Raw genomic sequence first — 26,723 nt, 5'->3', positions numbered from 1 at the left:
GCCTTTGCTGACTAAAAGAGAACTATGAGGAAGATTGGCCTCACCCTCTTGCCACTCTGAGCAGAGAACAGACAACTCAGAGTAGACCAAGATTATGTTCCAAGGGAGCCAGATTAGATCCCTCAAATTCTTAGAGACACTAGTTTCATGAGGACACAGGAGAGGAGAATATTTGTGGGAGCTCACTGGTTAAATCATCTATGAATATTCTTTATGCCTTGCAAAAAGCAGAGTGGAAAACCACTCTTATCTCTTCACCTTGCACAAAACTTGTTTCAATCTTTTGCTTGCTGCCTTTATCAGTTCTTGTTCAAAACAGCTAGAACATTCTGCTTCACCTTGTTTATTTCCATTCTTTACTTGAAAACATTCTTTGCCTGATAATTTAGAAAATAAAAGGCAAGGTAGGAAACAGCTCGGGAGAAGAACTTCTTGAGTTGTTCTTCCCCTCCCCTCTCTTGACTTTGTGTCTGGAGTAATTTTTTGTATCAGCATGGTTTCTGCTTACCAGAGATTGGTAAGTGGTGCCACGTGTGAGCATTATCAGCATCTATGGACAAGCAGTACAATCAACACGTTTGGTGGTAGTGGAACTCATCTGGACAAAATATTAACCATATTCATCTCTAAGGTAAGAGATAGTGGCACCTGACTGGGAGAAATGCCAATGTGTGTAGTTTCAGGGAGGGGATTTCCTTCTCTTGTGGATATGGAACTTTCTAAATATCAGAGTGTTTGTGTTAAAACCCTACAATAGCTCCTTAAAGCCACTGATTGTACTATCAAAGAGAGCCAGTTGCTCTCTCTTCTACAGTTGGTTCAGATACATTGTCCATGATTTCCTAATTGAGCATCCTTTGACCTGGAGCTCTGGAAACAAGTAGGCAGAATTTGAAAAAGAAATTATGAGCAGGATGAGAAAGTCACTATACTGATTCTTGTGACACAGGGACTTGTAAAAACTGCTTTATGTCCTCTACATACTCCATCCCATCCCATGGCTGCCCTGGAGGAGATGGAATCAAAACCACTCTTGCTCCACCCCCTGTTGAGGAAAGCTCATCCCCCCTCCTCTCCCAGATTTCCTAGAAGATCTTGAAGAGCCATGAAAAGCCATGGGAAAATATTTAAGGGAAGCATGACTTCAGGGGATAGTCAAGATTTCACGATGATTTTTCAACATGGGCAACCTTAGCATGAATCCCTATTAGTATTAAAAGGACTAAGAAGGGGTGTTATGAAAAATGGGCTCCAAAGCTCCTTTACAGAGGGAATTGTAGAATCTATTGCCCAAAGTTATCAGATATGCTCACTGGACTGAAAAACTCTTGTTAAAACAATTGTGACTCCTGCTCAATAGAGTATTTAGCAATTAGAACTTCAAGCAGGCTGTATGCAAAAATGACTTATATTGTGAACAGGTCAGACTCTAAGGGCTGAATGTAAGGGAAAGATAAATTTGTGGAGTCTGTTCTGTTCAACTGATGTTGCCATGGCATGATCTTGGTAAGAAATTGTTGAAATATGAACTCCAGCTGGAAGAAGTGGTGATCCTCCAAGAAGAAGACATACTTTGGTAAAGTTGTCTAAGTCCCATGAAACTTCCCAGTCCATAGCCAGTTCCCAGGGGACCACCCGGGCCTGGTCATATAAGCTAATTGGAATCTGGCCATTGCATAAATTGGACATCAGTGAAAAGTAGCCTAAGAATGAAACTTTACATTTCAGCAACATCTTGTTATTGGATTTGCTTTGTAAAAAAAAAATTTGATAAAAGACTTTGAAAAAGTGTTAATTCTTTTTAAAAAATTGTAAAATTACTTTTCAAAAATGCATTGGCTAAAATGTTTTAAGTATTTGACATTATTCTAAGAAGCTTACTTTTGATGTAATTGTATGTGGTGAGATTTTTGCTTGAAGACAGCATCCAAAATAATTTTGGTAATTTAACTTTGAAGGATACAAAGGATGTGTTTTTATTAAAAGGGAAAAGAAAGTAGTTTTGCCATAAGGTAAAATAAATGGCTGTTGCAGAATCAGGAGAGTATATGACAAAACCTGAATAGATATAGTAAATTGTTAAAGGCTTGTGAAAAAGGAAATTATGGTCAAAGTTAAAAAAAATTTGGATCAAACAATATACTGACACTAAACTAAAATCCAGTTTTCTCTCTGCTTAAGTGGCAAAATTTTCTTAGACTATTAACCTGTTTTAATGAAAAGTTAGAATAGCCAAGTCTAAGTAATCAGTGTAAAAAGCAGTCTGTGTTTTATCAAAATAACTTCTTGTTCTTTCTGTTAACTTTATCATGTCCTTGGCTGTGTAAGAAAAGTGAATGACCTCAGTGTTTGAAAAAACTAAGATTTTTCCCCTCAGCTTTAGTTAAGTAAGGAACCGAATTTGAAGAGGAGGGAAAGATACCTAACTCATTCCATGAAACCAACATCACCCTAATACCAAAGCCATACAAAGATTCTACATGAAAAGAAAATAACAGACCAATGTCTCTAATGAAAACAAATGCAAAAAATCCTCAACAAAATACTTTCAAGTTGAATCTAGCAGCACATTAAAAGAATTAAGCACCATGATATGTGGGATTTATTTCAAGTACACAAGGATGGTTCAACACAAGAAAATCAATCAATGTAATACACCATATCAACAGATAAAAGTAGAAAAAACACATGGTCATCTCAATTAATACAGAAAAGGCATTCCACAAAATTCACCATCCTTTCTTAATGAAAATATTTCAAAGGATAGGAATAGAAGGAATCTGCATTAACATGATAAAAGGAATGTATGAAAAACCCACAGCTAACACCACTCTCAATGGCGAAAGAATGTAAGTTTTTCCTCTAAGATCATGAACAGAAGAATGCCCACTTTGTCACCATTGTTACTCACCATTGTGCTGGAAGTTCCAGCTAGAGCAATTACACAAGAAAGAGAAAAAAAAGGTATCCAAATTGGAAAAGAAGAAGTAAACTGTCACTGTTTGCAGATGGCATGATACTCTATGTGGAGAATCTACTGCAAAGCTATTAGAACTAATAAATGAGTACAGCAAAGTGGCAGGTTACAAGATCAACATGCAAAAATTGATAAGCTGTTTCTATACAGCAGTGATGAGCAATCTGAGGAGGAACTAAAAAAAAATCCATTTTCAATAGCACCCAAAAGAATAAAATAAGAATAAATTTAATTAAGAATACAGAAGACCTATACACAGAAAATTGCAAGAAGTTCAAAAAGAAATCATGGAAGACCTAAATAAATAGAAGGGCATAACATGTTCATGGGTTGTAACACTAAATATATTGTCAATTGTGCTAATATTGATCTATAGCTTCAATGCAATACTAATTACAATTCCAACAATTAACTTTGCAGAAATAAAACAATAATCGAATTTATTTGGAAGGGTAGGGTGCCCTGAATAGCTAAAAATATCTTGAGAAATAAAAATGAAGTGGAAGTTCTCACACTACCTGATTTTAAAGTGTATTATGAGACTACAGTGGTCAAAACAGCATGGAACTGGCATTAAGATAGATATACTGACCAAAGGAATAAAATTGAGTATTCATAAATAGACCCTTTCATCTATGGACAATTGATCTTTATAAGGCCATCAAGCCAACACCCCTGGGACAAAGCAGCCTCTTCAATAGATGGTGCTTGGATAACTGGATATCCATATGCAAAAGAATGAAAGAGGATCCATATCTTACATTCTATACAAAAAAAATAACTTATAATAACTTTTTACTTGATATTTTGAGAAGGTACACAGTTCTGATAGTAAATCAAATGGTATTCAAGATACTGTTTAATATTTAGAGTACAAGTAACTCTGATATCTGTATTTGTAGATTGTTTTCCTTCCCTGCTTTAATTTTAAATTGGTTTTTGAAACATGCTGCACAGTCCTTAAGATGATTATCTAGATTTATTTTAATTTGCCTATGGATAAGCTAATTAGACATCTATTCTAGGTGGTTACGATTTCCATATGTTAATTGTAAAGGTATTTGTATCTTCATTTCCTGATTTCAGGAAAATATTTTGTAACATAGGTCATTACTATAGTAATGCAGATATTTGCAATAACATTCTACTTGATCTTTTGAGAACATTCCCAGTTTCACAGCTGATCAAATGGTATCTAAGTTACTGTTTAATACTTAGAATTAAAGAACATTGCAATCTGAATATGTACATTTTTCCTTGTTGACTCATTTTTAAATTGGTTTATGAAACTTACTGTGCAAACACAGGATTTACAATGATTATATGGATACTTTATTTAAACATGCTTATGGTTAAGCTAACTAAGATATCCATTTTGATGGTTCTGAGTGTAATGTTTGCTTTCTTAAATTAAAAAAATTAGCAAAAAGAAATAATCTCAAAATGTATCTAAACATTAGCAATAAGACAGTACAACTTTTGAAGTAAAATGTAGAGAAATATCGTATAAATACTATAATAGGAGGTGGTTTCCTAGACCTTACACCCAAAGCACAACGCTTTGATGAAAGAACTACATAAATGGAAACTCCTCAAATTTAAACACTTTTGTGCATCAGAGAACTTTCCAGAAAGTAAAATGCACCCTACACAATTGGAGACAAAACCTTGAAACCACATATCAGATAAGGGTTTAGTATCCATAATATGTAAAGTGATTCTTCAACTCAACAATAAAAAACAAAGAACCCATTTTAAAAATAGGTAAAGGACATGAACAGACATTTCTCAGAAGAGGAAATAAAAATAGCCAGAATGCACATGAAGAGATGACCAACTTCACTGGCTATTAGATAAATGCCAATCAAAACCACAATGAGATATCATCTGACACCCACTAGAATGGTCATTATCAAACACACAGAAAATAACAAGTGCTGGAGAGAATGTCGAGAATGAGACACACTTATCCACAGCTGGTGAGAATGCAAAATGATACAACTGCTCTAGGAGGCAGTTTGGTGTTTCCTCAAGAAACGAAGTATAGAATTGCCATATAAACCAGCAATCCCATTATATTCAGGGGCACTGAAGGCAAGGACATATATAGACATTTTTACACCAATGTTTACAGCAGTATTATGCATGATTGCCAAGAAATGGAAATATTCCATATGTCCATCAAAGGATGGGTGGCTAAACAAGTTGTGCTATATACATACAATGGAATATTACACAGCTATGGGATGGAATAAAGTCATGAAGCATGTATCAGGGTGGATGCACCTTGAGAACATTATGCTGAGTGACATTAGCTAGAAACAAAAGGATAAATACTATATGGTCTCAGCAATATGAACTAAGATTCATGAGTGAACTTTGAGAGTTGAAGTTAAGAACACAGGTTATCAGGAGAAAGAAATAGGGTAGAGATTGGGCATTTGGTGCTGAAGGAATACAGATGTGGAATAAGACTGATTAAAAAAGTTCAGAAATCAATCCTGACTGTAGCAGAATAAGAAAACTGAATGAAGTTGAATGTAAGTATAATAGAGGAGAAGAGTTGGGGTAACTTATGAATCCAGAAGGAAAGACAAAGGGCAAAAGGCTGAGATGGTGTTTAACTTAGGAATGCCTAGAGTGGATGATGATGGTGGTTAAATGTACAAATATAGAGCATTTTTGCATGAGGGAGAACAAACAAATGTCAACACTGCAAAGTGTTGAAAATAGATGGTATATGGGGAAAAGTAGAATCAATGAAACCTAGGGTCTACAGTCAATAGTAACATTGCAGTATGCTTTCACTGAATGCAACAAAGGCATTGTCAAAACTAAATGTCAACGAGGGAGCATGAGGGAGGGATATGGTTTTATTGTAAAGGAAAAGGAAACGTCTTCGGATAGATTATGGTGGGGAAGTCATGTCTACTACTTGGGTTGGATAGTGTGATACATGAATAAAACTTTAAAAAATGAACAGAGAGAAACAGTGCTAGAAAAAATGTGGAGAAAGAGATGTACATATTCACTGTTGGTAGGGAAACTGAGTGGTGCAGACCCTCGAGGGACAGTGTGATGGTTCCCCAGGAGGCTTGGGTTGGGATTGTCATATGATCCTGAAACCCCATCACTCAATATTTATCTGGAGGAACTGTGCATGGGGACATAAATGGACATTGGCACACTGGTGTTTATGGCAGCACTGTTCCTGATTCACAGTGGATGGAGTTGGCCTAAAGGTACAATGTCTGAGGAATGGAAGTGGGAACTATAGTGTATACACACAAGACTACTGAGCAGCCACAAGAAGGAATGAAGTTGTGAGGCATGCAACTAGGTGAATGAATCTTAAGGACCATGTGTTGAATGGAATGCCAGAAACAAAAAGACAAATGTTATTATGCCTCATCATATGGACCAACTACAATATAAAAACTTGGTGAACCGGAGTCAAAAACATGGGTTATCAGGTTGGGGCTTATTGTAAAAGTTCCTAGATTGCAAGTTTTTACAGCATTCACATCTGTTCAGGAGTTCTAACCACTGAGCTGTTTGTATATAAACTGATTGTAGATCAAATTCAACCCTGCTCCACGGAACAGCTAGAGAAGTTACAGGAGGGTGACTGATCCACTATTCCAGGGTGTAAGTGACCTGGCAGAGTCTTCTGCACCACATAGGGAGCCATGGTTCCAAAAATGAGGAATTGAGAAGCAGAGAACCAGAGACAATCTGGCTGGTGCAAACAGCTTAATGTAGAAGCCTGGAGCCCTCAGGAGTGCACAAGTTGGGGACTAGAAAGTGAGACAGCCACATTCCTTGAATGCGCTACTCCCACCAGCACAACCCTGTGACCCGTGACTCACCCCACTCCCCATGCATCTGAAACCCGTCACCCACCCCCACTTTCTGAACTCTAAGCTGCCCCACCCACCAACCTCTTGCATGCATACCCACCTCACAATTCCACCCCAAGAGGACCTGGTCTCACCCCACCCCTCCCAAGTTCTACCAAACAGTCCCTGCCCCCTGCAAGCAGTCGCCAGGACATAAAGTCTGTGGGCACTTACCTCCACACCAGCCCTTACAATTGTGCATTTCCCTCCCCTTCCCCCTCCAAACTCTGTGCATGGGTACATCACTGCCCTCCCCCACTACATGGGACATGACTCCCAGCCGTGTAAACTGACTGGCATTGTGGGAACTGACTCCCGGGGATGAGCTAGGATCTCGCCTCATGGGATTGAGAAAGCCTTCTTAACCAAAATAGGAAAATGAGACAAAATAAAATTTCAGTGGCTGAGAGATTTCAATCAGAGTTGAGAGGTAATCTTAAAGGTGTTCTTATTTATTATATAAATATCCCTTTTTAGTTTATGATGCATTAGAGTGTCTGGAGAGAAGCACATGGAACTGTTGAGCTGTGTTCCAGTTACCTTAAATCTTGAAGATAATTGTATGAACATAAAACCTTTAAAATAGGACTGTATGATTGTGAAAACCTTGTGTCTGAGGCTCCTTTTATCCAGGGTATGGACAGATGAGTAAAAGAATATGAATAAATAATATGGGGGATAAAGGGTAATTTAAATGGGGTAGACTGAAATACTAGGGGTCAATGAGAGAGAAAGGTAAGGGGTATTGGGTGTATGAGTATTTTTCTTTTTTCTTTTTAATTCTATTTCTGGATTGATGCAAATGTTCTAAAAATGATCAAGGTGATGAATACACAACTGTGTTATGATATTGTGAACCATTAATTTACACTATGTATGGACTGTATGTGTGTGAAGATTTGCTAATGAAAATGCTTTAAAATATACATAGGGTACTTTGAATATGCAGACTTGGAGCCAATGACACTTCTGTGAAGCGATGAGGACATTTAAATAGGAAGGAAGGGTTGAGGAAATGTCAGAGAACCAGTTAACATAAAACAAACACAGGCCTTCATCGTTCTGCTTTCTTCATGGACTCTTGAATGATAAAGGAAAATCTATAGCTACTCCCTGGAGTAGTTGTTCTAGTTTTCAATTTATTGTCCCTCAGCTACAAATTTGCCCTTTATTCTATGAACATAGATCTGAGCCCTTTGAATGGTTTGCCTTTGACATTAGCATGGAAGATTTGTCTGTAGAGAACAATCTGAAGACATTGCTGGAGGAAAACAGATTTGCTTCCATTTCCCTGAGTGATCACATGGAATGTTCCTGCAACTCTCCTTGCTTTTCCATTGCATGATTTGTGCATTGTACCATTCTCAGCAGCCCCAAATGATAGCCAGGGTCTTTCTTCACCAACTTCCTCTTTACTGGCTTTGTAGCAGACTTCTGATGAGACACATTTCCATGCAAAGCTTTTCCCAGCATCTTAGAGGGCAGAATTCTGGCAAGTTCTACCACCACAGCTCCTCAATGACTTCTCTGTGATACATGAAACCACTTCAGTGTATCCCACAATGAGGGGTGAATCTCAGTCGCCCCTAGTTGGCAAGGGGTCTTCCTTGGCTACTCTATCTTAATCATACAATTAGCTACCCCTTATGTCTATTTTTATATGTTTTAGAGTCCCCTTTCCTTCTCAGTTACAAATATCTATTCCTCCAGGTTCCTATTATAGTTAATAATTCTCCATATTGAGGTTTCTTTGTTCAAATTATAACACAGTTTAATTCTAAGAATGGGCCCTGACAGGAAAACTGGTCATGACCGCTACTTGCTCAAACCAAAGGATTTGAAAAATCAGTGACATTATGGAACAAGAACTAAGAGTTTCCCACAGAATGTGATTTGTGCCTGATTCTGAAACCTGCCCTGTCCCACCTTGAGCTCTGTAGAGTCTACTGCTGGGGGGCTCAGTGCACCTTCCTTAGGACAGGACATTTGCTGACCCTGTCATGCATGCTGTTTTACTCTGTTGCAACCAAGTTCAGCTCCTTATGTAATACCAGGAAACAGATATGAGTTAGAGAAGATAGTTGACTCAAGGGGTTTAGTCCCTAGGACTCTCTTATTTCTTTTTAGGACCCAGTGGGATGGAGAAATTGAGCATCAAACATGTTTTTCCATTTGTTTTTCACCTGGGCACAGAGCCTCAGATGCAGAGCCCCAGGTAAAAAGTGGTCCCAAAGCATCTTTGTCTCTAAGGTGTTGGACAGGGCTTTGGCAAAAAGAAGGCAAGATGATTCTATAACACATAATGAGGAATTTAAGGGCATTTCTAAATACTATGCCAATATAAATGCCCATATGCATTCACTTGTTTTGTATTCAGGATTACTGTAGTCCTAGAAAAGGGCAGGAAACCATTCTATGGCACTCACCCAATAGGCAGAAACATATCAGTCAGTCACCTGTTTATCTTTTTCCCAAGCATAGTTTGAGGCAGCTGGTTTCACACTAACCCAGCTTGATTCACACTTTATCACAGACTAAAGGCTCTGTCTGACATGTATGGAGCTGCTTTTATGATGCTCCCTCTGATTTCTATTCTCCTGCTTCTGCAGTTTCCATTCTGTGGGTGCACTTTAGATGATCCTGGTTGCTTTTTGAAAATGAAACCCAGTGTGCACAGGGATGGAGATTTGATTATTGGTGGGTTTTTCCCCCTTTATACATTTCCTAATGAATATATGTGGTTTTTTAGCCATCCTGGGACAAGTGTGACTCTTCAAATGTAAGTTTCTGTCTTCTCTTATATGTTTTCATTCTTCCTGGTAGTGATGGATCATGAATGTGGTCTGTGTCCTTTGCAGATGCTGAGACAATGAGCTCTAAATCAGAGTCCTGCACTACCCTGCCATGTCTATAACTAATTTATTATGGATCGTCTTGCTGATGTATCTTTCCAAAGTGAAAATGAGAGATACATTTTTCTTCCCTTTGTTTTCTCTGCCATCTTCTTTGCCCTTCCCTACACATGACCTGAAGTCTCTCCTATTCTTCTTTGCTTCTGACAGGGCTTCTGAGTGAGACTCCACAGATCCTGACCTCACTGTCCTGCTATGTATATTCTAGGCAATGGAGGAGTCTCCAATGTAGGGGGCAAGTGAGAGCCCTCAGAGACACAGGGTTTTGGCATGACACCAAGCCAAAGAGGCTATGGCAACTCTTTTTCTCTACATTATTGGAATATGTCAATATTCTTCATTTGATTGGAAAACTGCTAATATTCCTATAGAGAAGACCCTGATATCATAAAACTAGTATGACAAAAACCTGTTTCATCACAAAATACCTGTATGTCTTTATTTCTGCCCTGAAGGTTGTAATCCTCCTGCTCATAATAACTAGCCTGAGATATGATGCGCCTCCTTTATTAGGTTTAGTCCCTTCAATTTAATTCAGCTTCACTTACAGCTCTAGGGCCAAAGGAACTAGGCTTTATTTGGGTTTTATCAAGAGGATTTTATTTCAGTGCACTTTTATTATTTAGTTTAAACTTATTTTAGCTCCTAGTTCTTAGGTGTGTTAATTGTTCAGTGTTGACCTGCATGACAGCTTCAAGATCTGAGTGAGTTTAAGACAGGAAATGTGTGCCCTTGTATCTTTCTTTCAGGAAAAGTTTCATGTTTGACTCATATGTTTGCATAAGCCATGTAAGATTGGAGAAAGAGTCATTTTCCAAGCCACAATGAGAAAGATTAAATTTCTTGTTGCAATCACTTTATATGTTGAAAAACACAGATGTCCCATAGGTCTTCACAGCAAGAGTTATTCTGAGATATATGTATGTCCTGCTTGTCTGCACTAACATGACCATGTTTACTATTGAGCTAGACTTTTAAATCTTCCAATATGCTATAAAAATGTGAATTTATTATAAAATGAGTTTACATTCTTTCTATTCTTTAAGTTGCTATTCTTACCTATCATTATATTGATCATAGATTCCTATAATGAGAAGTAAATACCTACTTTTTTACTTATGTTATATTTAGAAACCTAGAATAATCTGCCATCCATTTTAAATGATTTCTAAGTTCTGGGTATCACCAACATGAGCACAAGAAACATTCCTATGCAGATATCTTTGCACACTTCTCTAATTAGAATACATAAACTCTTAGAGGTAAAAGATCTAATGCAAGTCTGTCAAATGCTCATATTCATCTTCTGCTGTGCTCTCCAAATTGTCTAATTTATACTCTCATTAACAAAGGGCATGAGAACAACCATTTCTGTCACATTTTCTGCACTTCTGTTGTTAATATTTAGATCAGTCAGTTTATTTATGTGTTTTTTGGACAATTATTTTTTGCTGTCTTACTTTATATATTGTTTGCCAGCATTTCTAAGGGATGGTAGCCTTTTGCTTTTGTAAGAGCATTTTATATACTAAAAAAAAATTGAACACCAAATGTGCTTTGGGAAGGGTTCACTTCCCAAACAAAGAAACAGAAAACCAAGCAAACAAAAATTCAACAAATGGTGCTGTAGTAAGGGGATATGTACATGAAAAAAGAAGGAAATGTGACCCCTGCCATACAGCATACAAAAAAGTACAAATAAAAATTTATTCTCAATGATATTTAGGGTGTAGATTTTAAATAGGATACATGATTATATTTTATATCATTGTGTTGAAAATATTTAACCAGATTGTTGATGGCTATAAAAAGCATTGCTTTAGTTGTTTTGAATAAATGAAATAATCAATTCCCAGATTGAATCTTATTACTTTTTCATTTCTTTTATTCATTCTTTCTTTGTGTCAGGCCACCAACAAATCAGAAATTTAGAAATATAAACTTACTTAGGTTTACCACTTTGTCTTTTCTTTTTAAACTCTTCCTGAACACTTTGAAACTCACCTGGATTTGTATTTTATTAAATATTAAATAGATATATCACGGCATCATACATTCCCAACGTTAAATTTCACAATTAAATGAAAAAAACTGTCTTCTCCCTAGTGTTTCAAATCCTATCTTATGATCCACAGAGTCATTTTTGTATACACTGGTTTGTTTATACTTTTGTACCATTCCATGGATTTGTCTGTCTCTCCTTGTTGAAACTGAATTATTTTGAACTGTTGTTACTATTTTCAAATACATAATTTTGACATTTGGAAATGCATGTTATTTCTTGTTGTGTTTCAATAATTTTCTGAATATTTATTCTTCCAGGAAACATTTAAAAATACTTTTCATTGTCCTTAAGTTCCATTTGATGACTACATTTTTATTATGCTATCTTTTTAACTTTCTTTGCAGCACAATGGCATGAACACATATTCATTTTAAGATTTTGCTTGGATCTCTCAGTAAAGTTTTCCACAGGGATCAGGGCAATATTTGTCAAATCCATTCTTATATAGTATATGTATGAATCTGTATATCTAAGTATATATATATTCAATCTCTTACCTGAATCCTTTAATATCAATTTTAGAATATTGTTTTAATTTATTCTTTGATTCAAGCAGTCATTTGAGAAAATTATTTTGAATTACAACTGCTTTATTTGTTCTCTAATTAAGCTTAATTATGGGTTTTTTGGTGACTGTTTACCTTGGAAGAAAGTATTAAAAATTTTTAGGGGTGTATCTAAGAATTTCTCCATTAAGCAGTTCTCTAAGATGGTTCTCTTTTAAAGTCAATTTAGCCCATTACTTCTCAATGTTACAAGCAGTATTTGTTTAAATATATATTCTCTCCTTATAGCTTTGAACATTTGAGAAAAATAAATAAGAGAGAAATTTTTTACTTGAAATAGACAATATTATTTCTGTGACATCCTCTTTTGGTAAACACTGGTATGGAATAAGAGCAATAATCCTTTAATTATCTATGGCTCCTTTATATTTGCTGACCTGAAACAATTTGCATTTAATGTTTCAAAAGTGCAAATCAGCAAGTTGGGGGTGCAAGAGGGGTTCAGTGGTAAAATTTTCACCTGCCCTGCAGGAGACCCATGTTCACTTCCTGGCCCATGCACTTCCCAGACAAACAAAAAAGCTCCAAATGAACAAAATTCAACAAATGGTGCTGAAATAAGGGGATATGCAGATGGAAAAGAATGAAATGTGACCCTTGCCATACAGCATATCAAAAAAAAGGCAAATAAAATTCATTCTCAATGATAATAAGTGTGAAGATTTTAAATATGATACATGACTATATTTTATATCATTCTTTATTTTCTTTATATTTAGCTTTCGTTAATGGAGACTCAATATGCTGCTATGGTTTTCCTACTTCTGTTGCAACACTTTTTAACTTTTTTCTAAACCATTTTGTAGTGTATTAGAGATTTTTCCCAAAAAGGATTACACAGCAAAATATTGAATTTATAAGGATAGAATTCTCTTATATAACCATAGTTTTATTATAAAAATCAGGAAATTTACCTTGACACAATGATATTTTCATATATATGGCTCTTATTTAAATTTAGCCAACTACTCAATGTCATTTATTACAACAATTTTCAAAAAAATTCATATATTTTCAATGAATAAGCATTGGGCACAGTCAGGGCCTGAAATCCACCTTGGTTGATATTGCCTCTATATAAAGCAGAATGCAATATAAACCCTATGTAGAGAAACATACTAAACGCAGGCCCAGATTATGCATGGATTGAAATCAAGCAAGAATGAGTTCACAATTTGCTAATAGTTTCCCCAAACATATAAGAAAATATACAACAATAAATAAAACTCAAGATAAAAAGAAGTATTTAGATTCCACAAAACTTTAGCTACTGTAATTACCAGACCCCAAATAAACTATCATAAAATAGTAAAAGGATAAAATGGAATCAAAATAAGGAGCGTGCAAAAGAGCCCATCAAAAATTCCAAGAAGGGTGGGCCACGGTGGATCAGCAGGTAGTGTTCTCGTCTGCCAAGCCAGAAATCCAGGTTTGATTCCCATTCCTTGCCCATTATGGAAAAAAAAATTTTGAGAAGATTTGATGAAAAGGAAAAACATTAGAAATAAAAATATGAATATTTAGAGAGAGATATACATAATGCATTGTACCAGAGGTTATATGAAGTTTAAAAGAAAATACATAAATTGGAGGAAAAATAAAAGGAACTAATCATAATTTAGCACAAAGAAAAAACTACAAAATATAAATTTATAAAGAACTAAAAAACCAATTGACAACAGCTTTTAAGATAGAAGAAGACTATACCAAATTAATCTTTTTATGTGCTCTTTAGTCAATTGTATTTCCTCTTTGGAAAAATGTCTACTCATGTTTTTTGCCCATTTCTAAATTTTAATTTAAATTTTAAATTAAAAAGTTCTAAATCAGATGCAGATGTGCAGGCAAGAGAGGGCATATATTCGTCAAAATGTTTCAATAGCTAATGTCTGGTCATCTTCCAAATCAGATGATAGGCTAGATACAGAAAGTAAACGTCATGCCCAAGAAGATAAAGCAAAATGAATTAATTGCTTAAAAGTTTTTATGAAAACTGCAAAATATGAAAGAGGTATGCATCCATGAGTTCTAAAGTATATACTTGAGAAAAAAAGGAATATGTCCAGAGAAAAATGCTAAAAAGCAAAAATATCCAACAAAAGTATTGGCAAACAAGTAGGTACACCTAAATAAACATAAAGAAAACTAAAATATATACATGTGTAAATAGTAGGGCAAAAGAACTTAGATAAGAGACTTAAAATAATCATGTTACTACTCTCTTTTACCATTAAATGGCCCATACCAGGCAAGACCTACAGGCTTTTCTTTGGCCAGAGACACTAATATATATTTTTCTTTTCATGCAATTTTTAATGCGAATAGCAATTCTACCACTGAACTTTCCTTTTAATGCAATTTTACTGACATATATCCACACACCACACACTCTATTCAAAGTATAGAATCAGTGGCTACACTATTATCACATAGTTGTACATTCCTCACCATAATCCATTTTAGAATATTTTCATTATTCAAAGAGAGAAAACCCAGAATATCCTATAATGCTTATACCACACACACCCTATCACTGATCCCTAGCATTGGTGTGGAACATTTGTTACTATTGATGAAAGAATACTAAGATACTATTGTTAAATATAGTCCATATTTTCTCAACTGCCACTCTATTAATAGCTCCATGTGATAGTTTCCTACATTTGTTCTTGTTCATGGAAGAAAGTTTTTGCATTTGTACTGTTAATCACAGTCAGCATCCACCACAAGATTTACTGAGTTAGACTGGCCCAAGTTTTAACTTTTTGCTTTCCTTCTGATGGCATATATCACTCAACTTCCCCTATCAACCCCACTCATACACAATTCAACACTGTTAATTATGCTGGCATTAATGTGCTACCATCTTTCTTTGTTTTCACTCATTGAAATTCAACTTTGTTTAAAATTCTGACATTTTAAACAAAATGTTAAATGTGAGATCATGCAAAAATTGTCCTTTTTTGTCTGATTTGTTTCACTCAACATAATGTCCTTAAGGTTTATCCATGTGGGTACATGCTTCGGGACTTCATTCCTTCTTGCTGCTGAATAACATTCCATTGTATTCCACATTCCTTTTATCCATTCATTGGTTGATGGACACTTCCATTGTTTCCATCTTTTGGCAGTTGTGAATAGTCTTGCTATGAATAGTGGTGGAAAAATATCTGCTCCTGTCCTGCTTTCAGGACTCCTGTGTGTACACCGAGTACCTAAGGCAACTCTATTCTCAGTTTTCAGAGGAACTGCAAAACAACTTCGACAACAGCTGTACCATTTTACCTTCCCACCAGCATTTATAAGTGTTCCTTTCTCACCACATTCTCTCCAATGATTTCAGTTTCCTGTTTGTTTAATGATAGCCATTCTAATAGATGTGAGCAGATCTCTCATTGTGGTCATAATTTTCATTTCCCAAATAGCAGTGAAGATGATCATCTTTTTACGTGTTTTTTAGCCATTTCCTCTTTGGAAAATGTCTATTCATGTTTTTGGCCCATTTTTAAATTGGATTGTTTGTCTTCTTTTGTAGAGTTGCAGGATTTCATTCTATAATCTGCATTTCAACCCCTTATCAGATATGTGCTATCCAAAATTTTGTCCCGTTGAGTGGGCTGCCTTTTTGCCCTTTTGACAAAATCCTTTAATGTGCAGAGGTGTTCAACTTTGAAGAAGTCCCATTTCTCTGTTTTTCCTTTGTTTTTGGTGTTTTGAGTGTAAGGTCTAGGAAATTACCATGTGTCGCTGCATCTTGATGTCGTCTCCCTACATTTTCTTCTAAGAGTTTTATGTTACTGCCTCTTACTTTTAGGTCTTTGATCCATTTTGAGTTAATTTTTGTACAGGAAGTGAAATAGGTGTCCTCATTTATTCTTTTGGATATGGAGAGCTTGTTATCCCAGATTGTTTTTTTTCTATTTTTACTGGTGATGAAGTTTGAGAAACCTCATCTCTCTAATTTTTTACACTCCTTTGAGGCATAGATCAGTAACACCACACACTTCTGTCTCTCTGTGCTTCTCACAATGACTCATGTGCTTCACTCCCAAATCTGGAAATTGAAACCTTGTTCCTATATCCCGACTTTTAGTTCTGCCAATCCCTGAGTGTCTGAGCCAGGCAGAGGCTTAAGTATCTGAATGATGGCCTCTTGCTGGACCCTTCCATCTTTTTCATATTCTTCTTTTTGAATACCCCAGCCACGTCTCATACTATCTAGGTCTTGGGGCTTAAATGTCATGATTCCATTGACAGTCAGCAAAATGTCTCCCACTCTTCTTCAACCCTTGTACCTGGTGTTAAAAGTACAGCCACTCTCTGAAATATTTTAAATGTAAGCATGAAAATACATCATGGGTATGAGGATGGAAGCCATTTAAACCAATCTGAAATATTGACACTCACTGTAACAACTTTATTAATCTCACCCTATTTTGTATACTGACATCCAACTTCAGAATGCTTGGCAGTAAGTTTAGGACATACATTTTTTGAGATTGTATCACTTATATTGATATCAAATGCTAAGGGTGATAGGAGTGACAGGTATTGATGAACATCGAAAATGTTGCAAGCAAACTAATCTCCAACCAGGGTAATCATTGTAACCTTGAATAGGGACAATGTCAAAGAACAAGATCTGAGATTTTTTTCTAAAAAATCTTTATGATCTCCATGCAGGTTTCTCTCCAAGCACTACCAATATGTTCTGGCTTTTATCTTTGCTATTGAGAATATCAACAACAACCCCCATCTTTTACCCAACATGTCCCTTGGATTTGATCTTTACAATGCTTTGCCCAGTGAAGCAAAGACATTGGAGAATTGCCTGATATGGCTGTCTGGCATTGGGAAGGCCATCCCTAATTATTCATGTGAAAGAGAAGGCAAGTCAGCAGCAGTTATTACAGGAATCACTTGGTCACTTCCTGCTCAAATGGGGACACTCCTGGAACTCTATAAATTTCCACAGGTGAGGATGGGTGTGGGATGAAAAGGAATGAATACTTGACTTCCCTAGAGTCATTCTCAGGGCTGAGGAATGAAAGAGAAAATTATGTTTATTTAACTGAGAGAGTACAACTGAAATATAGAAGTGTGTCTGTGTGTATGTAACTTTTATTTCTCATGGACAAAAGAATAGGGAGACACCTTAGGAAGGAAGAACAAATATATGCAGAACTTCATGGGGGATAGTTTATAGAAGTTTGTGGAAATTGTGCATCTCAACAAAAGTACCAGAATGAAATAAACTTTCCCAGAGAACATTCAGAGATAAATGTTGCAGTGATACTGAAATGAGCAAATATTCTCTTCTATACTTCATTAAATAAAAATTAAGGGTGGTCAAATTTCCTATTTGGAACTCACTGCTACATTCTTTCTCAGATTACTGCCACTGAACTCAATATGATGAACTCTTTCATCTTTTAGCTTACATATGGCCCGTTTGAGCCTCTTCTACATGAAAATAACCACTTTCCATCAGTGTATCACATGGCTCCCACAGATGCTTCTCTGCCCATTGGCATGGTGTTGTTATTGCTGCATTTCCACTGGACATGGGTCGGGCTGGTTGCATCGGAAGATATGAAAGGTACTCGAATTGTGTCAGAATTGAGAGGAGAGATGGATAGAAATGGTGTCTGTGTGGCATTTGTGGAAATGATCGCTGTCACTAACAGATATGATTATTCAATGCACTTGAATTACATCCTCAGAATCCAAGATTCATCAGCAAGTGTTGTGATCATTTATGGTGACACAGATTCATTTCTAGGTCTGATCTTTGATAGATGGAATCGTGTTGTGACATGGAAAGTCTGGATCACCACATCACAGTGGAATTTTCCCAGCAGTGAGAAAATGACCATGTTTGACACATTCCATGGGACACTATCATTTTCTCACCACCATAGAGAGATCCCTGGCTTCAAACACTTTCTCCAAACAGTAAATCCTTCCAAATACCCAGAAGACTTTTATCTTGGTAAATTATGGTTTATACATTTTGGCTGTAAAGTTTCTGAATCTGACTGTGACAAGCTGGAGGACTGTATACCAAATGCCTCCTTGGAGTCTCTGCCTTTGCATGAGTTTGACACAACCATGTCTGAATGGAGTTACTATGTCTATAATGCTGTGTATGCTCTGGCCCAATCACTGCATGAAATGCTTCTTTTATCAGTGGACAGCCAATCTATGGGAATAGAAAATAATTTCAAGTTTCAACCATGGCAGGTAATAATTTACAACACTCTGGTTTCATGAACCCAATACATATGTATAGTCTCTTCACATGCATATTCATTATTTAATTTGGAAGCTCACCAAGTCCCCAAGTTGAATTTTATACTTTGCATTCCTTGTTAGAGACCAAGAAGTTCCTGTGATTTTTCACTATCTGAAAAGTGTCTTGAATCCCACCTGGTTTGAGTCAAACCGGTTATCTGTAGAAATGCTCACCAGGAAGATGGCACAGGGCATGCCAGAAATTGAATATAGTCAGCAATTAATCTAAAACAATGCATTGCATAACAAACACCCCTCAAACATTTATGGTGAAGCATAAATTCACCAACCTGAATTATATCTGGATATAACGTGTGCTGTCGTTAAGTGGAAACAGGGCTTGGACTAGGTCTTACAGTCTTCTCACTGTTAGTTGTTATGGTATTTTATTTAGAAAACATAACATTTAACCCTGCCAGAATTTAGGCAACAGACATTGTTACATCCATTTTGGAGATGAAACTAAAACTCTAATTGTTTCAAATATGTGTGGCTGGATTGAATGTAAGCAAGATTTGTTTGAATTTTTATGTAGAAAAATACATTGATCTCCTGTCCTTAAGCCAAACTTCAAGGATATGTACTGATATGATATTAAGTTCAACATGTGCTTCATGTGCATAACTTTACTAATACTCCTAAGAGTTTGGAAGAATTTTTAATGAAGGATTAAAGAGATTAAAAGAGGTTTGCAACATCATATATCTAACAAGTTTCAATGATATGATCTAATTCAGGTGTCCCCAAACCCAAGCTCTCTTTATTCACATAACTATGCATCTTTTGTAGCTCCACTCCATTCTCAAAAATGTCCATTTTAACAACAGTGCTGGTGAGCAGATATCTTTGCATGACAAAAGAATCTCTGAGTCCACGTATGATATTCTCAACTATGTGAGTTTTCCTCATGGAATTGGATTACAGGTGAAAGTAGGACAGTTTGTTCCACAAGCTCCACGTGGTCACAGTTTCACCATAAATGAGGAGGTGATAGAGTGGGCCATCAGTTTCAAAGAGGTAGGTGGGAGACAGTTTTAAGTCTGAATTTACACAGTTCCACATAAATAATTTTAAGAGTTCTGCCATGAGATTCCACACCTCCTTAACTCCATAGAAGGTCACTTATATATATCTAATTTACCTAGAAACTTGAGTAATTTTCCTTACAAATTTTACAATAAGAAAATTTGTCATCAAGCAAGAGAAAAACAAATTGGCTGTATTTAATGTTATAAAGTATGTGAGTTCTTCAAAACAACCAATTAAATGCAATTTTAATGAGTTTGGTTGATAGTCAACAGGATAACATTCTATTTGTATATGATTAATATTTGTCCTCTGATTTTCTACAGACGCCCCATTCTGTGTGCAGCAATAGTTGCAACCCTGGATTCTGGAAAACTCCTCGAGAGGGAGAGGCCACCTGTTGCTTTGATTGCACCCCCTGCCCAGGAAATGAAATTTCTAATGAAACAGGTACAGGTCTACAGATAACTTCTCCACATCTTTCTCCCAGCTACTTACCTTCATCTGTCCAAGAGAGCAAAAAGTATCTGAAATAGAACCTTACATCAGAGTTACTCAATTATACAGGAATTTCATATTGACATCAACATTTTGACCCTTTCAAATGACATTCTGCTTCCATCTGGTTCATTCCTCCTCATGTTTTAGACACACCTCAGGCATTTTTTCAAGGAAATATTTTTTGATACCTGTTTACCTTCATCATGGAACACTGCTTTTTCATCCTCACTCACTCATATCTAAGGCACTTTTTATCACTTGCATTTCCCAAGTAATTTCAACCATTTCTGACCACAGAAAATATTTGGGAAAAGTCCCTCATAATTAAATTATGAATGAATTCGTATGTTAATAAATCTTATGAAATGATTTACTGAATAAGAAAATGTGGTACTACAACCTGTTTTATATACTCAGCAAAATGCTGAATGTAATTCCACTAGCTTCAATAACTTTTCTTACCCTCTTTCCAATTACATAAAATTGGGAACAGTAAATTATAGTGAATTCTTTTCTAAGGCTTTGCAATAATCACCACAGTAAAAATATCACTGTATAGACCCTGAGGGGGAAAACATGAGTGTTTTTCAGTTTGCTTATAGAATTCAGGAAATTCTTCCAGAGACTAAAGTATTTGACTTATATCTGGAAGGGTGAGCATGTCACATTAGTGAGGGGGAAAATTTCTTTGTAGAGATCATACAAATGGCATTTCACTTTCTTTTGTAATATTAAAAGAACTGAAAGGGAATTTCCATATAGCTTGATCACCAATGATCATGTAGGTGGTAGGAAGCCTTGTTGTAAAAGGACAGAAAAATAATAATGAAGCAATACCCAACTGCAGCAGACTGAATAGTGGAATACCAAAAACTTCACATCCAATATCTGGAACACAAAAATATTAACTTATAAGGAAAAAATGACTCTGTAGATGTGACTCAGGTAAGAATCTTGAAATGGGGAGAAGTTCCTGGATTCTCCAGGTGAGCTATAAATCCACAGTGTCTAAAAGAGAGGCAAAGGGAAATGTGATGTACACAGAAGAGCAGGAGTCAATGTGAATCAGCCACAAGTGATGAACTGCTGGCAGCCATTAGTAGGCAGAATAGAGAAAGAATGGATTCTCCCCTAGCACCTCCAAAGGGAGTACAATCCTGCCCAGACTTTGATATTAGTGATACTGGTTGTGAATTTCTGGCCTCCAGAACTATGAGAACATAAATCTTTATTGTTTTAAGTCACCAACTTTGTGGTAATTTGTTATAGCAGTCATGGACCAACTTTTTATGGACCACAGATATCATATTAAATGATAAAACACAAATAGGATACACAAATAACATTTGGTAGCAAAACAGAAAGCTTTAGTACTCCTATTATTATTAATTAATGTTGTACCAAATTTCTGAAGAGTTTGAAAATTCAAGGACTATGAAATTTAAACTGCCATGATTGTTTACCAAGAATATTCATAAATTGACAAAAACAGTAGTGAAAGCCCTAAGAAACCAGTACATTTTTGTGCACTAGATACTTAACTTCAACTGGAAGAACATTTAAGTTTGAAAAAGGAAAGTAAAATAATATAAGAGTAATTGGATGGTGCTAGGAGTTGAATTGTGATGCCTCAAAGACATGGTCAAGTCTTAAATCCTGATCAGGTGAATTTGACATTATTTGAAAAGGTACTCTGAAGATAGTATTTGTTAAGACATAATCAGACTGGATTAGGGTAAGTCTTTGTTCCAATATGACTGAGGTTTTGATAGAAAGCCGGAATCTGTACACCAGAGAGAGAAGAGAGCCATGGGATGAGAGAGACAGAGACTAAAGCCCAAGGATTGCAGATATACCACCAGAGGCAGGATAAATGCAGGGAACAGATTCTTCCCTACAGGGGCCAGAGGATGCAAGGCCCTTCCAACCCCTTGATTTTGAACTTCTGGCCTCCAGTACTGTGAGATAAGAAAGTTCTGTTTTAAGCCACCCAGTTTGAAGTATTTTTTTACTGCAGTCTAGGAATGAAGATGGGGGAAATACTGTTTCTGATACCTTCCAATACAAAGATTATTATAAAGACATTTCATTAAAGGTGGTTGTAATATTGTTCTGAAAGGCTAGTAAAAGATAATGATGTTCATTCTACCACTGTCTTTCAACATTGGTTTGGAAGATGTGCTTAACATAGGAAGAGTTGAGAACAAAAATAATCAGTAAAGGAGATAAGAAAAATTAATATTTTTGATAGGCAGTATGATTGTATATCAAGAAATCAAAATATGAAGTTATTTGATTTACTAATATAATTTAGGAATGTGGTGAGGTACCAAATACTTTCAGAACAATTAGCAGATATTATAAGCAATTAATAATCATTTATATAAGGGTAGAAAAAGATTACATTTAGTGCTGCAACAATAATTAATATATCTAATAGTTAATTCATAAGAAGTCTGCATGCCTGATTGGAAAAGAAATATTGAATATTATAGAGATATTTGATCTTGGCTTGAGAATTGCTTGGAAGTGACCTAACTTGAAATATATCAAATATTGCTAAGTTATCTGAAAGAAAAATACTTTTGAATGGTCATTATAATAAATGTTTAGTCAATGACTGGATTCTAAATTTACCTGAAAGATTAATCAGAAAATATATCCAACACATTTGACAAACATGAAAATTGGGGGCTTGAAATTAAAAATATTAAAAAATGTACTTTAAAAACATTGACTATTTAAGAAGTGAGATATTAACACAAAAGACACCCACAGAGCCATGAAATTTTACAGAGATCCTCAATTTAATGCCAGGTTATAAATCAACAGGTAAGACAAGGAACAGTAACAAATGCTTAGACAGCACTTGATATGTGTCGGGTAGTATTTCCATTGCTTTGCATATGTTAACTCTTTCAACCCTCACAATTCCAGAATGGACACACTATTAACATTCACATCCTCTAGATAAGGAAATTAAGACAACTTCTTCAATATTACACCTATACTAAAAGTGTGAACTTCTAGTTCTACCACACATACTAGGTATTCATGCTATCAGGAAATCTTGATAGTTAATTGGCACAAAATTCATTTATATCCTCACCTCTTTTAAGCAAGTGTTAGAAAGAAAACATAAGCTAGGTTTCTTGTTTTCATCTTTTTTATGCTAGGAATTTACAAAATGGATTATGCTTCCTTTTTAAAGAAAAATTTTGGAAAATATTGAATTACCATTAACTTTGAAAACACGAACACATTCAAAGGCAATTTACCCTAAAATGGAGAGCAATGCACCCAGGATAACTTTAAGCTGAACTTTTACCAGCCTAAATGAATATTTTAACCTATCATGACTGACTTTATTTATATTGAGCACTGCATTTACAAATATGAATACATTTGAAAATTCAAGTTTCCATATCATAGCTAAGTACCAGGAAAATTTCTGTTCTAATAACAGAAATATTTTATTTCATAGCATTTTTTCTTTTTGTATTTCATATGCGTTTTCCCCATTTTAAAACATCAACAAACCAGGAAATAAAGAAGAAAGTAGATATCAATCAAATATCTTGAGGATTAATTCCCTAAGTATAAGTCAATGACAAAAACACCAATGAAATTTACAAACAGTTTTGACTACATAAAAACCAAACACTTTGCACATCTAAAGGCACACATGTGTGTTATTATGTTTTATATATGGTGCTCAGAACACTAGCCAGAAACCTTAAAGTATGAAAAGTTGAACTGGGGTGAGGGTGGAACTGAGACTGCAAAGGGTCTTTTTTAACCTGTTATGAGCTTGGACATTAACCTAATAATGAAGCGCAGCCAATTTTTGACACCTAGATGCTCTTAGTCAAAAAAGAAATATGAGTGCCAGCAAAACCTGAAAATCTGTACTTTGAGGAGGTGAAAATTGACTTCCTTATTCTGTTGCTTTTTGAAAATGCAGGTAGTAGTTCATTCTTGTATGGAAAAATAAAAGAAAACATTAAATGCTCTTCTCTATGACTCACAGTAGGTATGAAAAAGTCATACTACCTATAACTGCCATTTATTGAGAAATGAAAGATGCCTCAGGATGATGATATGTACTTTCTCTCCTTCACCCCACATTGCATCCTACAAGGGAAAGATTTCATCAACTCCATTTTATGATTGACTGAAATAAATCAGATCACACACCTAAAAGGAAATATGCATCCTTTGAGGCTCCTTTTCACTAACTCCTTCATATCTGTTTTTTGAACTAAACAAGGCTGTAACTTCACATCCTTAATAATGTAAATAGGCAAATAAAGAGAAAACCACAACAAGGTATGAAAAGTTCATAGAGGTGTGAGAAGGGTGCTCTGAAAGCAGGGATATGATAACCATCAGGATCAGGCTAATTCCCAGGTGAGATGCCAGCAGCAGAATTTATAATCACAGGTGTGAATTCATCTTGAGTAGAGGGAATGACAAGAATCTTGGAGAGGCAGAAGAGAAGTCTGCACATACGCATGCCAGTCTAGGGGTGTAAACTGAATTGAGAATTGCATGTAGGTTTGCATCTAACTTATGAGTGTGAAAAGATGAACTGGAGTGAGGGTGGAACTGAGATGGCAAAGGGTCTTTTTTAGCCTGCTCTGAGTTTAGACATTAGCCTAATAATGAAGGACAGCCACTGTGGTACTATAGGCAAAGAGTAAAATAAGACCTCATTTTAAGAAATATTAGTGGTGTCTGACTAGCACTGATTGGTTGAGAGATAAAGATGCAAGTTACCATTCCAGGAGTGAGTGATTAACATGAAAAAAAAGTAGAGCAAGTGAAAATAAAGAGAAAATGAATTTAATAATTTATCAGGCACCATAAAGACAATATTCTAAAGTCTTCAAGTGAAATGGTCTAGCCTTGATCACTTCTATATCACAGAACATAGAGTTGTCTGTCTCACTGCAGTTTCAGAATAAATGCTTTGGGAATTAACATAATAAATCCAAGTTATGACACTAGAGGTAATTGTAATAGAAAAAGAATGATACGGTGTTCAATAATGTGAAAAAATGGAACAAAGGAAAAATGCAATAAGGAGAAACGTTGCTTACATAAAAAAGAATAAAGTTAGTGGTTTTAATTAAAAAATATTTCCTGTTTAACAGTGTGTATTTGTTAGCAAACAGGTGACATCAACATCTCACATTTCTCAATAGATATGGATCACTGTTTCAAGTGTCCAGACTCTCACTATCCAAATACTGAGCGAGATCATTGCATCCAGAAGGTTGTGACATTCCTGGCTTATGGAGACCCTCTGGGGGAAGCTCTGGCCTGCACAGCTCTGTGCTTCTCTCTCCTCACTGTTGCAGTTCTGAGGATCTTTGTGCAATACCGAGATACCCCCATAGTCAAGGCCAACAACCGGACTCTGAGCTACATCCTGCTCACCTCCCTCCTCCTGTGCTTCCTCTGCTCCTTGCTCTACATTGGCCATCCCAACACGGCCACCTGCATCCTCCGACAATTGGCATTTGGAGTTGTATTTACAGTGGCTATTTCCACAGTTTTGGCTAAAACTCTCACTGTGATTCTGGCCTTCAAGGCTACAACCCCAGGAAGAAGGTTGAGGCAATGGTTGGTCTCAGGGGCCCCAAACTCTGTCATTCCCACCTGTTCCCTGATCCAGATGACTCTCTGTGGGCTCTGGCTGGGAACTTCTCCCCCTTTCGTTGACAGAGACACTCACTCTGAGCCTGGCAGCATCATCATTGAGTGTAATAAGGGCTCCATCACTGCCTTCTACTGTGTCCTAGGATTCCTGGGTGCCCTGGCCCTGGGGAGTTTCACCTTGGCTTTCCTGGCCAGAAACCTGCCTGATGCCTTCAATGAAGCCAAGCTCCTGACCTTCAGCATGCTGGTGTTCTGTAGCGTCTGGGTCACCTTCCTTCCTGTCTACCACAGCTCCAAAGGGAAGGCCATGGTGGCTGTGGAGGTCTTCTCCATCTTGGCCTCCAGTGCTGGGCTCCTGGGCTGCATCTTTGCTCCCAAGTGCTACATTATAATTCTAAGGCCCGAGAGGAACACCTTGATGGGGATACGGGATAAAACACATTCTGCAGGGCGATGAGCAAACATTAATGTCTTGGATAGGTGGGATTCCAAATCGATTTAAATTATTCCTTTAATAAGGTATGGGATAAGAAGATGGGAATTATATGAATTTTACAGTTTTCAACTGTCATTTGGCTCACCTTTCTCTTTTTCATAGGGCAAAGGTAACAACTCACAGTCATGTAACCAAGAAGTTTGGATTTAACAAATTATTATAACTAATTAATCATTTGTAAATATTCATATTTTAATTTCTGGTATGGTAGTATAGTGAAAAGTCAATTTTATCTTGTGCCTTTGTGATTTTAAAATCTGGTACTCCTTTTATCCATTTTTTTTCACTTTAGAAACTTGTAAGGGGAAATCCCTAATGTTAGT

General features: G+C 36.2%; 1 protein-coding gene across 1 annotated transcript; it reads left to right on the top strand.

Moving 5' to 3' along the window:
• The first annotated feature begins 17,172 nt into the window (after positions 1-17,172).
• LOC143666521 (vomeronasal type-2 receptor 116-like) lies at positions 17,173-26,504 on the top strand. The gene is made up of 5 exons (XM_077140212.1): positions 17,173-17,394; positions 17,856-18,662; positions 19,503-19,730; positions 20,066-20,189; positions 25,448-26,504. Exons 1-5 carry the CDS (start codon positions 17,188-17,190, stop codon positions 26,359-26,361), a joined length of 2,280 nt encoding a protein of 759 aa, XP_076996327.1. The 5' UTR covers positions 17,173-17,187; the 3' UTR covers positions 26,362-26,504.
• The last annotated feature ends 219 nt before the right edge of the window (positions 26,505-26,723 follow it).

The sequence above is a fragment of the Tamandua tetradactyla genome, chromosome 23 (assembly GCF_023851605.1).
Source record: "Tamandua tetradactyla isolate mTamTet1 chromosome 23, mTamTet1.pri, whole genome shotgun sequence".
NCBI lineage: Eukaryota > Metazoa > Chordata > Mammalia > Pilosa > Myrmecophagidae > Tamandua > Tamandua tetradactyla.
This window is presented reverse-complemented; position numbering and strand designations above follow the sequence as displayed.